We start from the raw sequence: 17,603 nt of genomic DNA on the forward strand, positions 1-17,603 counted from the left end.
GATTTATAGTTCTATAGTGTGAATATTGTCAAAGAACTAGCACGCTCGCTAGCTAGCTCAGAGTTGATTTAGATATACAATCTGGGGTAAAGATATACAATCTGGGGGGGGGTCCATGCCATGGTCCATGCCACCCCCCCAAGGCAGCAAACCTAGGGGAAACACTGCTAGATATGTGCGTTCTACCATCCAGTATCCTTACTTTTTCAGAATCACATCAGGACAAGCTAGTATAAAGCTATTTTGCAGTTTTTCTGTGTAGGGGGCAGGCTAATTTAAAAGACTGCCAACTAGTGGTTGTTGTGTGTAAATAGCAGCTTCCCATAAGAGGCGGCTCTTATAGTAGGTAAAAAAGGCACGGCTGTTCTAGTGTTAATAAGTTGTGGGGCACAAAGTATTTCTAAGGACGTCATGTAACATATACGATATAGAAGCTAAAATCCCAGTGGTTGTCTGCATGCGTCCCGGTTGGCTAGCATATCTCACCCCCCGCCCCTGCTTGGGGCCCCATACTCACCAGGGAGGGCACTGTGAACATTTGCACGGAGAGGTCAGTGACCGAGAACTCCCTGTCGTGGTCATCTTTCACATAGTCGCTCTGCAAGCGCTCATAATTCTAACGGTAGGCAGGGGAAGACAAAGAGAGAAGAGAGGTGTGTGTGTGGGGGGGGGCGTGTAACAGGTTTGGGGGGGGGTGGGGGGTACTCACCATGGTGGGGACGGTGAAGAGCTGCACTGACAGAGAGGTCACTGACACTACACGCTCGTGATCATCCTCCATAAAATCTGTCTGAAGGCGTCGGTAATTCTAAATGACAAGGGGGGAGATTCACCTCTGGGTCAAAGGCCGTGGGTTTGCCCCCACCCCCCGATCCCCTTCTAAGCTCCAGGTCGAAGCTGCTCTTTAGGTACAGGTCTAAGATCAGATTACTCTCCCCATAATCCTCATATATCCCCATATTCCTTAACCAAAGGGAAAAAAGCATAGCTGAGTGTCAGTGAGAGCATAGATATACAATCACAGAAGAGCAACCGTGACCTGATTCATTGGCAGATGAATTCAGGGAAAACTACTTCCTGGAAGACTAACTTGATACAGTATTGACTTACGTCCCGTTCCCTGACTCCAGGGTTGTTACTGTTCTAGTGAGTGTATATCTACGCTCTGAGGTGCAGCCCAGGACAGACCACTGGTACCTAATTATAATAATTTAATTTTGCCATTTAGCAGACGCCTTTATCCAAAGCGACTTACAATTGCGAATTACAGGGACATTCCCCCTGGAGTAACTGAGGGCTAAGTGCCTTACTCAAGGGCACACTAGTAGTGGTGTGGTTTCAGGCGGGATTTGAACTCACAACCTTCCGATCACAAGTCCAACTCACTATCCACTAGACCACCACTACCCTCCAGAGCCTGGGCTCAGAGGCTTTGTAATAGAAGGCGTCCTACCTCACTTCCTTCCTGGGAGGTCATCACTAATCTAGCGTGATTGGATTGGACAAAGTGAGCTTTCTGCTGCCTCGCTTTCACCTTCTAGGCTCTGTGCCAGCCACACCCCCCCACCCCCAGCCTATGCTACTTTGTGAGAAAACTAGTCAGATATGTGTAGGTAGGGAGAGTTCACAGTACACAAATGGTTTGGTATCAGAACAAACATGGAGCTCTCAATGAAACATTCTCAACACATGTTCTACAATCTGAATCTACAATTCATTACTATATCAAAATTATCATTGTAATAACACTGGAGGTTTACATTCAGGACTGTACTAGAGGGCTAATAACAGGGCTAATGACTGCTGATGTCATATTAACACATTTGTCCCTCGTTAAGTGGACAGCTGGAGAAGTGTTTGGACATTAGCACCTCCTCCCTTTCTCCTAACGGGGAATGCGTGACGTCCACATGGCTTGACTGAGGCCCTATTGATGATTCACAGTGATCGATGGTGGGGATGAAGGGGAGAGGGAGGCTTACTTTTGCAAACTTGATGGCAAACAGCTTCTTGTACTTGAGGTCCATGAGAAGGCTGCTCATGAAGAGCTGGTGGTAGACGTTCCTGGCCCCTGGAGGGGGAGACGTCAGGATTAACAAGGGTGTCGCTTTAGTGTTTTACAAGCACGTGACATTAGAATTATAAGGTTCTATCTCCATTTTTGTCAAAATTGAGTTTTTTACATAATCTGATCCATTAGGTGTTTATTAATGCCTGTGTGGTTATTTTTTAAATGTTGAAATTTTTGAGTTAGTAATTAAGGTTCCATCCCACAGAACATACTGGAATGTAAAAACTTTGACGCTCAATATCTCTGAACTACCCTAAACGGAGATAGAACCTTATAGTTCTAAGCTCACGATTTGCCATTATAAGCATAACGTTTTCAAAATGTCAGTGTGGACAAAGAGGGCGGTAAAGCCCCAAAACTATTTTTTTCACACAAAAAAATAATAATTAGAGAACAAAGACAACATGTGTTTGGGCATCTCTGAATTGACTGAGTGGGTCGTGGACGAGACTCCAGACCTGTCAGGAGGAGGAGACCAGCTGCGTCTCTGCTTCCCTCGCCTCACCTTTCCACATCTTGGAGTCGCAGAGCATGAGGGTGTCCACCAGGGAGGAGCTCTCCCCCTCCGGCCCCCACTGCAGCCCCACCTGACACAGGATCCTCCGCAGGGCGTCTGAACACACGCAGAAACCACCTCAACGCCTCGTATGCAAAACTACACCAACACATGCCTCTAGAGGACTGTACACAGAGCTACTGCACCAACATGCATCTAGACTAGAGGACTGTACACAGAGCTACTACACCAACATGCATCTAGAGGCGTGTACAGAGTGATGCAGGTCTCTCGGGGGAGAGAGGCGGCTGACCTGAGTATCCTATGACGTGGCCCAGCCAGGCGAGGGCCTTGAGAGCGAAGCGCTGGTGAGCCACCACGGAGGAGTGCATGACCTGGACCCGCAAGGGCTTGGACTGGCGACTGGTGTTCCTCTGCACACACACGCACACACACACACAGATTAACACATGACCTGGACCCGCAAGGGCTTGGACTGGCGACTGGTGTTCCTCTGCACACACACGCACACACACACACAGATTAACACACACACACTACAAAATCTATCACAGACAACGCACCGGTTTAGCACCTTCTTACGATAGTTCGCGTCACGGCATCAGATCGGTAAATAGCATTCCCTATCGCCTATTCCCGATCCAGCATTTTAGTGCTATATATATATATATATATATATACAGCAACGCCTGCCATAACAGCATTGTGCTATATATATATATATATACACACACACGTATATGTATGACCAGTAGCGGAGGATATGGAATCCATACCATTCACAAACTGTTATGTAAAATGAAGTGTTTCATGTTGGGGGTGCAACCGGCACAACAGCCTATTCAACAGAAACACCATGGGAGAGAACTCACCACGATGACTGACTTGGCCTGCTCACAGAACTGGAAGTCACCAAAACGAACTGATTTCCTTCCCTGGGGAAGCAAAAAGAAATAAGAAAGGATTACAAACACAGACGCAAGACTGGGAGAAGCAATGATTCTGCTTTTTTTTGGGTTTTGTTTTATAAAACACACACGACTTACATCTCGGTCCACTGTGGTGGCGAAGCTGACTGCCTCTTTCTGGGTGCAGTTGACGGCCTTCTGGAGGGTGTAGATGACCTGCTCATACGTGTGCACCTCGTCATTGAACAGCATGCAGTAGTAGGTGTCACCTCGAACCCTGAGAACCACAAACAACAAATATTGGATTTAATGGATTACTTTAAAAACAAACAAATTGAGGATTTATATCGTTGGGTGGTTTGTAACAAGAATCACCATCACTAACATCTGCAGTATGCGCAATCATACTGGATGTAGGCTAGGGCTGTCCCTGGAGGCGGGGGGCTGATACCTTGCTGTTTCCACCCCATGCTGTACCTTCTGACACTGGGACTGGGTGTTTACTTCCTGACATATCACACTCACTTGAGAGAACTACCAGACCGATTGTTTGTTTTGTCAACTGGTAAACAGAAGTGCATGCACTCTCATGTCGTCTCCAGAAGTATTGTGAGATCGCAACTGTAATACTAAAACAAGACACGTTCAACCAAGGTTTATTATTTCATCATTAGGTTTATTATTCTATTATTGTGTTTATTAGCGTTTACTACAGATCCACAGGAGAGAGACAACAACATCTTGTTTCTCTGGCACTGTCACATCACGATCTCCCTCTGATTGGGTTTTTCGTGAAACCTTTGTATTTGGCTCTTCTCAGGGCTAGTAACCCTCGTACAGTTCAACAACCCCTTCAGGTCAGGGTGGCCTTGCACCTAACCCAGCGTGTCCACCACCAGCAGCACAGAGCCCAGGAGACACACATACCCAGAGCCAACCTGACAGCAAAAGGTCGACAAGGAGGTGGACTAACGTTATGTCTGCCTGGTCCACCAAGTAATGGGTCACCACAGCCACTTGCCACCAGCCACTTGTCCCCTCTAGATCACACAACATTATACCTGACTAACTTGACTCATACCGTTACTTAGTCGTTCTAATCACACCAAATCATAAAGGAGTATAATACTGATCATGACATCATCCCCACAAATGACCATGGTGTGTATTCTGATCCAGGGTTCCGACACCTTCTGAAACATCAAATTCAAGCACCTTTCAAGGACTCTCCAGCTCCTATGACACTTTGAGGTCAATGCATTTGTTTTTTTGGTGAACTACCATAGTAACCCTAAATGGTTAGAAAGTGCAACTTCTCTGCTTTCAGAAACGGTTGGATTTTTTTCCATTGCACATATAGTTCAAGAATTACGACAGTTTGAACAACCTTGTAAAATCCTGTTGAGAAATTATCACCACATAGAAATAACTTATTTATTATGTTATTTTATTTTATTACTTTCTACTTCCATCGCAACACCTTTTTAAGACGTTTTATTTCAACGAGTTTAGCAGACAGGAAGATGTTAGCTCGGGCATCATGTGACTTGTTTGTGAATGTTTTTTTTTGTTGCAGATCTACATGATTCACGGGTCACCTATTTTGAGGTAAAAACTGTGAATTTCGCCGAAAGGTGACAAGTTTGCACCACTGATATGGCTTATAATGTATGTGCGCGCGCGTGTGTGTGTGTGTGTGTGTGTGTGTGTGTGTGTGTGACTTACGGAGGCTCCAGGCCCTGAGGCAGCTCGTCCTCCTCGTCCCATGTGAGCATGTCTACGGCGTACTTCAGGACGATGGAGAACAGGTTATAGCAGCGCGCGTGCATGTCCACTGAGAGGTGGGCCAGGGGGTCCTGAAAAACACAACCAATAACCATGACAACATGAATGAATGTATCAAGAGGATTCATCTAAATCATCCTAGGTGTATCGTGTGTGTGTGTGTGTGTGTGTGTGTGTGTGTGTGTGTGTGTCTGTGTGTGTGTGTACGACGTTGGTAAGACGTGACTGTGTTAGCAGCTGAAATCACCTCCTGAGCTGAGTCGCTGATGTTGGGCTCGTGTTTGTGACAGTAAGGGCCCTTCTTCCAGGCCTCAGTGTCTCCACAGTCACAGAACCCCCCTCCCCCGGACGTAGCCATCTGGAGAGGATACACAAGAGTTGAGGAAAGACCAGGGGGGGGGGGGGGAGACAGAGAGAGAGAGACAGAGAGAGAGACAGACAGCCACAGACAGACACATACACGGGAAGACAGTGTGTGTATGTGACGCACACGAGCACACACCCCACCCCCACCCACCCTTGTCCAATTCTTCCATAACACCTGCAACTGACATACATCTGCCCGCCCCAAAGCAGAATGTGCTGACACCCAAACAGTACAGGGCTGTACAAGTGAACTTATCTTTTACTTGTCCGAGAGCTCAAGTTACTTGTCCAAATAAGACGAAGCGTGTGTGGGTGTGGGTCTACTAAAACACTACAACCACAACCAGTAATGCATTACATTACATTCCAATTCCAACAATTACTGTGGATCTACGTGCACACCAAAGAACGTTCGATTTCAAAGTTTAAAGTAAAGGGGTCATGCCAGCATTAATGTTTTGATTCAACGGCATGATTGTTTTCATTTTGAGTTATCTAATTAAAATTAAATATTAAAAATATGTGCCCAAGACTTCCTTCTTTCATTTGGTATGACATTTATACTACTGTGATGTATTGTGCCCAGGAAATGTTAGACAGCGTGTGACAACATACCCCGCGCTCCCCTACTCAGCGGACATAGATTCTTCATTGACAAGGCAGCATACATTGACAAGGCAGCTACATTGACATGGCAGCTACATTGACAAGGCAGCTACATTGACAAGGGAGCAGACATTGACAAGGCAGCAGACATTGACAAGGCAGCAGACATTGACAAGGCAGCAGACATTGACAAGGCAGCAGACATTGACAAGGCAGCAGACATTGACAAGGCAGCTACATTGACACGGCAGCAGACATTGACAAGGCAGCAGACATTGACAAGGCAGCTACATTGACAAGGCAGCAGACATTGACAAGGCAGCAGACATTGACAAGGCAGCAGACATTGACAAGGCAGCAGACATTGACAAGGCAGCAGACATTGACAAGGCAGCAGACATTGACAAGGCAGCAGACATTGACAAGGCAGCAGACATTGACAAGGCAGCAGACATTGACATGGCAGCATACATTGACAAGGCAGCAGACATTGACAAGGCAGCAGACATTGACATGGCAGCAGACATTGACAAGGCAGCAGACATTGACATGGCAGCATACATTGACAAGGCAGCAGACATTGACAAGGCAGCAGACATTGACAAGGCAGCAGACATTGACAAGGCAGCAGACATTGACAAGGCAGCAGACATTGACAAGGCAGCAGACATTGACAAGGCAGCTACATTGACAAGGCAGCAGACATTGACAAGGCAGCAGACATTGACAAGGCAGCTACATTGACAAGGCAGCAGACATTGACAAGGCAGCAGACATTGACAAGGCAGCAGACATTGACAAGGCAGCAGACAGGCAGAACACCGGCAGTGGGTGAAGAACAGCAGGCCCAGGCTGTGTCACCTGGGGGAGGTGAGAGAGCCCCAGCAGAGCAGACCTGACCATGACAGTTTCAGCCCTCCTGAGGCCGCGCATGGCACGAGACGGGTCAGCTCTGCCAGCTCCAAATGAGATTAACCCTGATCCTGAGCATGGATTCAGAGGGAGGAAGTAGGATGGGTGACCCTGTCTCCGAACACTCACCTACTCCCACTGGAGAGCCCTAGAGACTCAAACGTGACCACTGTACACAGGCTTCTGATACTCAGCGAAAAGTCTCCTTACACCGATTAACCTTGCAGGCGTGGTGCTCAACCCTACAGAGGGCGTGTGTGGTCCGTCTTACCCTATAGCGATGCTCTTTGTGCACACTGCCCAGGAAACACTGCATACACAGCACACAGGTGGGGTCGGCAGCACATTCCCTGCAAGAGAGACAGACAAATAAATCGGTTATGGTCTCCATCGCCGACCTTCGACCCGTTGACTTGTTACAGTGCAGAGTGTCTCAAAGGTTCCGCCAGAGCCCTTCAGGTCATCGAATTGTAATAGAATTGTAAAAATAGAATTGACATGGGCAACGTAAGGCATAGCAGTTATGTTGTTTGTCCTCCTCTTGGCTGTGTGTGACGTATGACCAGTGGGTCCTTCTGCACCTTGTTGTTTTTAATTGTGTACAAACTTTGTCCCTCTATTTCCTGTTAAGTTCAGAATAGATTTCAAGATCCTTCTGCTTGTTTATAAAGCTCTCACTGGCACAGCACCAGAATATCTGAAAGACCTTTTGCTCGCATATCAGCCCAATAGAGCTCTCAGGTCTTCTGACGCTGGTTTTCTCTGTGTACCACATGTACAAAAGAAGAGATTTGGTGAGGCTGTATTCTCATGTTATGAACCAAAATTGTGAATTTATTTATAAGTTATTATTATTATTAATATTTGTGCAAAAAATATTAACAATTAACTTGTTAAACTAGTATGTCACACTATTGGAAGTGCCTTTCTTTTGTAGCAGCCTAAACCATTAGGATCTAGCAGTGCAAAAATACAGGTATGCAAATGGTTATGCCACTGAACTCTTGAGAAGGTATGGAATAGTTCTCCATCAGGCTGGTCTTTATAAAGGAAAGTAGCTGCGTCTAGTACTGGAGGTCCAGACACATCAGCAGGCTTACAGTTTGACCTCAGTTTGTTCCTCTACAAAGGAACAGCATGACCTAATTCACCCAGGTACTTCACAGGGAGAGAGAGTGTGTGTGTGTATGTGTGTGTGTGTGTGTGTGTGTGTGTGTGTGTGTGTGTGTACCGGCATGAGTAGGTGGGCTCTCCCACTTTGAAGACGTGCCCACAGAGCTGCGAGGGCTGGTTGTTCTGCTCCAGCTTGGCCAGGCCTGTGGACGGGTCCTCCCCACACAGGTACCACTCCAGTGGGGCCAGGATCAGCAGCTGGGCCTTTATGTCCTCGCTCCAGGTGTTCTGGTTGGGAACAACGTAGATCTCGGGGACACAGCGAGCCATGTGCTGGTAGACTTCCCTGGGAAGGTCGGACACCTGTAGCCATTTCTGTAGAGGAGGAGGAGAGAGAAAGACGTGTGTTACTTCAACGTTTGTTACGTAAAGACTTGAGGGGATGGAATGGCAATCAATGTAACAAGGGGAATATGGACATGTTATGTAGCTACTGTTTATTGAAATGGTGGACCTATACAAGAGGTTTGTACACTTCAAACACCTATGAAAAGTAGGGATGGGTCAGAATAATCAATTAATCAAATCAAATTAACAGACAGAACTCATGTTGGTTCTGTAGCACTATTAGTTGTTTTTTTATTAATCATGCACAGAAAAACAATATACACAATACACAAGCATAATAATCAATATAGTTCAGTATTTATGATTACTTATTATTACTATTGAGTATGGAACGGGACGAGAGTCTGACGTCATTCAACTGCTCGTTGTGTAAGTTAGTTTACAGTTGGCCTACTAGGCTACTTGTTTTTAGCCTAGCCTTGGGGGCTACATTCCTAGTGTAGGAATACACGTGTTGTTTTGTTCGTCTCTTTGTAAAAGTGGCAGTGTTAACATAACCTGGCTCTATGGTAGATCACATGCTGAAAGTGCATTCAGCTCATCTTCAGCTTTTTTCTGTTCTGCATTATTGTTGTTAGCTCCAGACAGCCCAAAATAAACTGGTTAGGCTTCTGCTAGGCCTCAACCCTAGGACACATCTAACCGCTGCTCATTTTTTGAGCCTTGATTGGCTACGAGTAGTTGACAGAGTGCAGCAGCTTGCACTGGGCCTGGTCTTCAAGATACGCTACACCACAAAGACACCCAAGTACCTGTCAACCTACTTCCAAAAAGTGAACAACGTCCACACATACAACACCAGAGGAAGCTCCACGAACCACGTTCAACCGCGTTGCACCACAAACAAGGGGTTAAACTCGTTTGCAAACTATGCAGTAAAAATGTGGAACGCCCTTCCTATAATCTTAAAGGAGTGCAAAACACTGCCCACCTTCAAAACCACTCTCAAAAAACATTTACAGGAGGCTGCAATCCGTAACTGGACCCTCTAAATCAAAAATCAGATTAAAAGACCCGAACTACCCACTGTACATACTTTGTGTTTTGTCCCCCGCCCCCACCTGTGGTGTATGTCCCCACCTGTCCTACCCGCTGTACATACCTGATGTTTTGTTGTATTGTATATCTAGGGATGCTCCGATCTGGATTTTTGGGGCCGATACCGATCACCGATTTTTTTCCTCAAGATCAACCGATACCGATACCGATACCGATTTTAAAAAAAATACATAACTGTAGGCCTACTGACTGGATAGCCTACATATTTTTAGCTTTTTAGACAAAAGTTTTGATCCATTAGGCACCAAGCAAACGCAGACCCATTTTTATGGCATAGTAAAGGTCTGGCCTATCACCCAGTTAGGGCCTGAAGCCCAAGTCAGTCGATATGGCTGTATAAAATACATCATAAACGTGGCCTTCATGGTTTACATACTGTTACGTCCTCCTATGTTTTCTGTTCAGTTATCTGTCTTCCCCAGGGAAAAAAAAAAAAAAAAAAAAAATCGGTTTTTGCGATCGGCCATTTTTGCCGATCACCGATCGAGTCATTTGGAGTGAAATCGGCCGATTTAAATCGGTGGCCGATAAATCGGAGCATCCCTATGTATATCTAGTATTGATGGATGTATTTTTATCTTGTAGATAGTAATAGTTATTTGTCTGTATTATCTTGTAGATAGTACTAGTTTTTTTTTTTCTTTTCCTGTCTGTCTTACATGTAACGATGAATTGAAAATCAAGGACCCCAATTGAAATAAGCCAGTGGCTTTCTTGGGTTTTTATCCTTTTAGTTGACCTTGTATGTAATATGTACTCTCATGTACCTACTTCTGCAAATCTTCTAATAAAGTTTTCAATCAATCAATCAAAGCCTACTTTAAATATTCAGAAGGAGAAATTCATGAGGATTAATACCAGGATAAATTAGATTGTTCACTGTTAAAGTTTTTTTTGGGGGGGGGTTTAAGATATTAAGTGATTTCTTACCAATGATCCATGGCTGACTTTGTGAATGTCGGCACACATCGAAAAGTCTATTAATCGTTCATGCCACCCACTGATAAATCGCCCGTGACATTTGAGCTATGCACATCCCTAATGGAAAGTGGGATCCGTTTCCTCCACATAGAAAGGTGGCGAGAGTGGAGAAGGACAGAAGGACAGCTACTTGTGTGTGAGAAGCTATGTTTTGAGAACATGATAGGTGGGGATTTTTTACAAGTTATCTGTCCTCTCCACACATTTCTTTAATAAAATGCCCCGACACCCGATGCCCGACGCCCCCCCTATTTTTTTTTGTGGTGCAACCAATTACCTTCAGAAGTCACATAATTAGTGAAATGAAGTCCACCTGTGTGCAATAGTGCTGTCCCAAACGACTATTTTTCTAACGATTAATCTAGCGATTATTGTATCGATTATTCGGTTAGTCTAACGACTAATTTATCGATAAGTCTAACGATAATTTTTGTACTGTAAAAAAAAAAAAAAAAAAAAACGTATTTGTCTCCACCTCACTGCTATGTTTAGCCAACTTGAATGCCAACATGACCATTTAGAAGTCTGTCCATCACCACAACACATAGCTAGCTAACGTTACTCTCGCTGCTATGTTATGATTAGCTAAATTGATGCTAACGTAGCATGCGAGCTACGAGCTAGATAACGTACAGTAGGTGCTCGCACCACAATGACAATAGGCTACCGTAGCTAGCCAGCTACATAGCTAACGTTACTAACACCAGAAGACAAGACATACGAACTGTGGTGAGCTACATTGCTTGTGTAACATTAGCTAGTAGCTATCCATTTTTCACTCATACACTTAATTGTCTCGCCTGGTAAAATAAAGGTTTAAAAAAAAAAAAATCGACATTTTGTTTATTTACGACTAACCGACGCATATTACGCTAACCGACGTATTGACGTAGTCGATGACGTCGACGACGTCGAATAATCGTAACAGCCCTAGTGTGCAATCTAAGTGTCACATGATCTGTCAGTATATACACACCTTTTCTGAAAGGCCACAGAGGCTGCAACACCTAAGCAAGAGGCACCACCAACCAAACACTGCCATGAAGACCAAGGAACTCTCCAAACAAGTCCAGGACAAAGTTGTTGAGAAGTACAAGTCAGGGTTGGGTTATAAAAAAATATCCAAATCTTTGATGATCCCCAGGAGCACCATCAAATCCATCATAATCAAATGGAAAGAACATGGCACCACAACAAACCTGTCAAGAGAGGGCCGTCCACCAAAACTCACGGACCGGGCAAGGAGGGCATTAATCAGAGAGGCAGCACAGAGACCAAAGGTAACCCTGGAGGAGCTGCAGAGTTCCACAGCAGAGACTGGAGTATCTGTCCATAGGACCACAATTAGCCGTACACTCCATAGAGCTGGGATTTATGGAAGAGTGGCCAGAAGAAAGCCATTACTTTCAGCTAAAAATAAGAAGGCACGTTTTGAGTTTGCAAAAAGGCATGTCGGAGACTCCCAAAATGTATGGAGGAAGGTGCTCAGGTCAGATGAGACTAAAATTGAACTTTTTGGCCATCAAGGAAAACGCTATGTCTGGCGCACACCCAACACATCCCATCACCCCAAGAACACCATCCCCACAGTGAAACATGGTGGTGGCAGCATCATGCTGTGGGGCTGTTTTTCAGCAACAGGGACTGGGAAACTGGTCCGAGTCAGTCCGAGTCTTAATACAGGGATATTCTTGAGCAAAACCTGTACCAGTCTGTAAGTGATTTGAGACTAGGACGGAGGTTCACCTTCCAGCAGGACAACGACCCCAAGCATACTGCTAAAGCAACACTTGAGTGGTTCAAGGGGAAACATAAATGTGTTGGAATGGCCTAGTCAAAGCCCAGACCTCAATCCAATTGAGAATCTGTGGTCAGACTTGAAGATTGCTGTTCACTAGGGTTGGGTACCGAAAATCGGTTACTTTACATTCGGTATGTACCCGTACCGAATCGCAAAGGAGATTTCGGTACCTCATTTCGGTACTTTTCTATTTTATGTTTTTCCCCTGGTGTCCGGTGTCATGCAACAGTCAACCACACGTGACCTGAGTCGTGACGTGACATCGCCTGTTAAATTTCCAATCAGTGCGTGTCGTGGTAGTGAGGTGAGCAGTTGTGTTGAGAACTTAAGAAGAGTGAGTTTATAGTAAGTGTAGTAATATAGTTAGTGATTGTATTATTGTATTATTGTATTATTATTATTATCATCATCATCATCATAATAATATTATCGAATTTCGCTAGCTAGCCTAGCTACGAGGTCACCGAGAATGCCGAAGGCCCTAATGAAGCAGCGTTCTAAAGTGTGGCTGCATTTCACCCGACTCGACGAAAACAACGCGAAGTGCTCAAAATGCTTAAAATCATTCGCACTTTATCGCTATTATGGCGATGTGCCTCAGTGTTCCTCAGTCCAGCGGCAGTCAAATGCCGGTAGATCCGTGTCTTGCTCTCTCAGCACCGCTTCCTGGTTGACGACTCCCGTTGACAGCGGGGGGAGAGAAACGTTTTACCAGGGAATTCGCTCCGCGCTGTGTCGTTCAGTTTCAGGTGAAGTGACGTGAAAACAATATTTGTTTACTTTATGTTTATAAATCTGTGCCATTAGACAATTATGTCAAAACAAAACAAAAGTCAAAATGACAATAAAAAAGTCAAGAGAGGTGTCGTATTTGGCCAGAGAAGGCAAATATGCTGATATTTTTTGCAATAATTGCTGAGGTGGGAGTTTTATTTTTATTTATTTGAGTGTATATTTAACTGTAATATTATATATATATATATATATATATATATATATATATATATATATATATATATATATTGTGCCTCAGTCAGCAGGAGTTTTATTTTCATTTATTTTAATTTGAGTGTATATTTAACTAATATATATTGTGCCTCAGCAATAAAAAAGTGAAAAGCTGTTTAATGTTGTCGACCGTTTTATTATTATATATATATATATGTCATTTTAAAAAATCAAAAGTACCGAATTAAGTACCGTTTTGGTACCGGTACCGTTTTTAAAGTATCGGTTAGGTACCGTTACCGGATAAAACCCAAACTATACCCAACCCTACTGTTCACAAGCGCAAACCATCAAACTTGAAGGAGCTGGAGCAGTTTTCCCTTGAGGAATGGACAAAAATCCCAGTGGAAAGATGTGGCAAGCTCAGAGACTTATGAAAAGCGACTTGCAGCTGTGATTGCCGCAAAAGGTGGATCTACAAAGTACTGACTTTAAGATGGTGAATAGTTATGCACATGTTTTCTGTTATTTTGTCCTATTTGTTGTTGTTTGCTTCATAATTTAAAAAAAATCCCATCTTCAAAGTTGTAGGCATATTCTGTAAATTAAATGATGCAAACTTTCAAACAATCCATTTTAATTCCAGGTTGTGAGGCAACAAAACACGAAAAATGCCAATGGGGGTGAATACTTTTGCAAGGCACTGTATATATATATATATATATATATATATATATATATATATATATATATATATATATACATAATTTGTGTACATAATTTATGTATTTATTTATGTATTTGTGCATAATATGAAGACACAATTATATGACAGGGTGACGCTTAATTCGCGCAACAGCGTCATGTAATTTAATGTAACATTCCGTGGCAGTTGACCAGCTGATATATTTGCGTTCTTGTAATGTCTACTAATATAATAATGGCAAAATACAGATGGAGATTGTATGAACGGTATTGACAGTAACAAACCATATAAACTGAAATACCTAATTCACCTGGTAACACCTTATAGCTACCCAACCTTGATCACAACTGTATACACTGCTACTTCCTCGCTATGAGAAACCTTTAACTCTGGGGATTTTTGTACCAAAACATGTTGTCATTCATTCATGTTTACAGAAGACCTCGGCATGTGTACATTAGCCTAAACATTAATTTTAAAACATACAGACATGGCTACATTACAATGCCAATTAGCTGGCTAGGTTAGAACTTACTGGCCAACTTGGCAAGCTTTCCCCAGTGTAAAACCATTCCAATGGAAGTGGATATGCCTATTTTACAGCAATTCTGGTGGCTGGTATGTGCAAATATGTATATATTTGCACATTTATAGCCAAGGATATTTTGGACTTGTAGGTTACTTAGTAGCAAGCTTGACGGACATATGCTAGTTTTAAGGTTAGCTGTTGTTGACACAACAAAACATATTTGGCTTGGCTCGGCCAGTTGAGTCAGTATAAAAGGGCGAGAAAAATATTAGCTTATATTAGCTAGACTGGTTAGCTGCCTTGTCTTTCCACAAACATCGATGGAGACAAGTCCCGTTCAATGAACCCATGAGTACTGTGATACAATCATTTGTTTCGTTTACGTTGTGACAAATTGAATTGGACAGCATGTTTGGCCAGCTGTGAGGCGAGGTAGCTGGCTAGTAAAGGGCCGTTCACATCGAGGAAAAACAAGTCGGAGATGGAAAAAAACACGAACATCAATATAATTCGACCAAATTAGCGCGACATTCTCCCACGAATCAGCCAAATGTAATGAAATAACTAACTATGTGTAAAAACTGTCCCTTACCGAAGCCGTGTCCTGGGGATTGAGGAACTCGGTACCCACTAGAGAGGACGGTACTGGTAAGCGATGAGACTCGGCCGCCGCCATCTTCCCTCCTTCTCCTAACAGCCCAGACCTACAGACCTATACCCCGGCCGCAGGAAACGGAAGTCAGCTGAACTGGGCGAGCCACGAGGGGGGGGGGGGGGGGGGACAGGTGAGTCAGGCCTGGGAGGGCCGTGGGGACACTTTTAAAAATTCGCTTTCAGTGATTTCAACCAAAAACATTCATTTCGACCCCTAAATAAATACATACATACATAAGTTGTAGCCTATTACTCCTATACACCTTTATGAGCGTAAAAACGTGTTCTAGCTCTTAATAATAATAATAATAATAATACATGTATTTTATAAGGCGCCTTTCATGGCACTCAAGGTCGCCGTACAAAAACACATCTAAAAACAGCCACACAATTCAAAACACAAAATACATAGAAATATACAGTATAAAACATAGCCAGTTAATATCATAACATTACTATATACCGATTTTGTAAACAAATTAAAGCTTCAGATATTGTTTTGAATGGTAATTGTTCCTATCAGTAAATGTGATTCCTTGAGCACAAGAGAGTGGTCATATAAATAATATGCATTTCCCCCCATTGTTTACATTGTGTAAAACTTAAATCACTGATGCTTAATCTATGCTAATGCTAGATGATGATGGTTGTGACATACTATCAAATGGGGATATCACACAATGAATGGAGAAAAAAAAAGTGATATATAATGCCAAAAATCTATCAATACAGTATGCAAGAGTCAGAAAGGTCTCCTGTGCATGTGCATAAGATTTGAATCAATTAGGCTGGCGGATGTTGCAAGTGCCCAGAGCACAGTGCTAAGCCCAATTTATGGTCAGTCAGTCCACTATTGAGTAACCATAATCACGGAGGCTTCTTCTCATTGACCTGACCAGTGTTCATGTTTGTTCATTGGTTTAATGAGTTCACTACTAGGCTAAAAAAAGCTCTCCAATCAATTCTATGGTGTTGTGAATGTACAGTAATTAGGTAAAAAAATAGTGATCCTTCTGGTGTGGCTACAGTTGACATTTGAGTTGTTTGGAGTTCACTATCTCATCTCTGATTGGGAGATGAATGAAATGTGCAGACATACCATTATATAGAATGCAAGGGAATGATCAAGGGGAATGGAACATGTTCTCTGTGAACAAGGCCTAGGCAAAGAGGAATGATATATTGCAACCCAAGCAACCCTAAATATACTGCAGCACAGATGATGTTTCATGCCAACAATCTATGACCAGTGTCAGTGACCAACAACACAAAAAAACAACTGCATGTCACAGTCACAGGACCATCACAACTCTATGCATAGTCGTTGACCAGCTCTTCCACAACCTTATTAAAGCAAAAAAAACGTAGTGGTCATTAGGCTACTTAAGTTTTTGCATCATTGAATCGCTCACGCAATTGCTTGTAGGACAGAGTGTAATAAAGCTTCTCTTTTTGCCTGCGCTTTATTGAGTCATTAAGAAACGTTTTTCTTGATTTGGTCTGTTAGGAAACTTTGGTTTTTATTAGACATCAAATGAAACATACACAAGAGACACAAGAGAGCATACAACATATCAATGGAGAGAATTATTCAAACAAGGCAAAGTACATACAATAACTTCAAAGAGATGGCTTCCTAATGATGAACCGTTGAAAACATTAATGTACATTACAGGTAGGTATACTGTATATTGGCATGGTCCCATTTCAGTGCAGTATAGTGGACAAGAGGGGGGGGGGACAAACACAAGGAACAAACCTAGAAGAATATACCTATACAATTTTATCAGAAGATTACACACTGTTTAGCAAAGAAGATTCACCCTTCACAACGTATACAGTAAACAGTCATAATGCATACTTCCTTGCATTTACTCTCAAAGCATCATCATTGAATGATGTTCAAAGAAATGGCGTTTAGACTAAAAGCTGTGTTAGGGGGCTTCATCCTTATGTTCTGGTCCGTTATCCATTCCTCGTGTTGCTGTGGTTACAGGTCTAGTCTCTGTAGTTTCACTTTCCTGTATCAATGGGTCTTCCCCCTGTTGAGGACCTGGAGGACTGGGAACAAGAACAATCAGTAGCTCTACGACCCAAACACCCCAAAGCCTGATTTAGTACTAGTACTCTGACACGCTTGTGACCACCTGCTTTATGACTTTAGGCATGAATGTCACACACACACACACACACACACACACACACACACACACACACAAAACACACAGTGAAAGAGAAA

General features: G+C 43.3%; 1 protein-coding gene across 2 annotated transcripts in view; it reads right to left on the bottom strand.

Annotated features, from left to right (window-relative positions):
- Nucleotides 1-15,386, bottom strand: part of ubr2 (ubiquitin protein ligase E3 component n-recognin 2) — a gene marked incomplete at its 5' end in the record, with an annotated part of 54,445 nt that extends 39,059 nt beyond the window's left edge. Inside the window, 11 exons of one of the 2 annotated variants that reach the window (XM_080543094.1) lie at nucleotides 518-616; nucleotides 1,983-2,071; nucleotides 2,577-2,684; nucleotides 2,881-3,001; nucleotides 3,461-3,523; nucleotides 3,635-3,773; nucleotides 5,222-5,352; nucleotides 5,529-5,639; nucleotides 7,437-7,515; nucleotides 8,397-8,653; nucleotides 15,303-15,386. In XM_080543094.1, coding sequence (XP_080399220.1) covers nucleotides 518-616; nucleotides 1,983-2,071; nucleotides 2,577-2,684; nucleotides 2,881-3,001; nucleotides 3,461-3,523; nucleotides 3,635-3,773; nucleotides 5,222-5,352; nucleotides 5,529-5,639; nucleotides 7,437-7,515; nucleotides 8,397-8,653; nucleotides 15,303-15,386 — 1,281 coding nt within the window. Of the gene's footprint in view, nucleotides 1-517; nucleotides 617-709; nucleotides 809-1,982; nucleotides 2,072-2,576; nucleotides 2,685-2,880; nucleotides 3,002-3,460; nucleotides 3,524-3,634; nucleotides 3,774-5,221; nucleotides 5,353-5,528; nucleotides 5,640-7,436; nucleotides 7,516-8,396; nucleotides 8,654-15,302 lie in introns of both variants that reach the window. The other variant, XM_080543093.1, reaches the window with a different exon arrangement.
- Nucleotides 15,387-17,603: the final 2,217 nt, after the last annotated feature.

Source organism: Nansenia antarctica, assembly GCF_963989245.1.
Source record: "Nansenia antarctica genome assembly, chromosome: 1".
NCBI lineage: Eukaryota > Metazoa > Chordata > Actinopteri > Argentiniformes > Microstomatidae > Nansenia > Nansenia antarctica.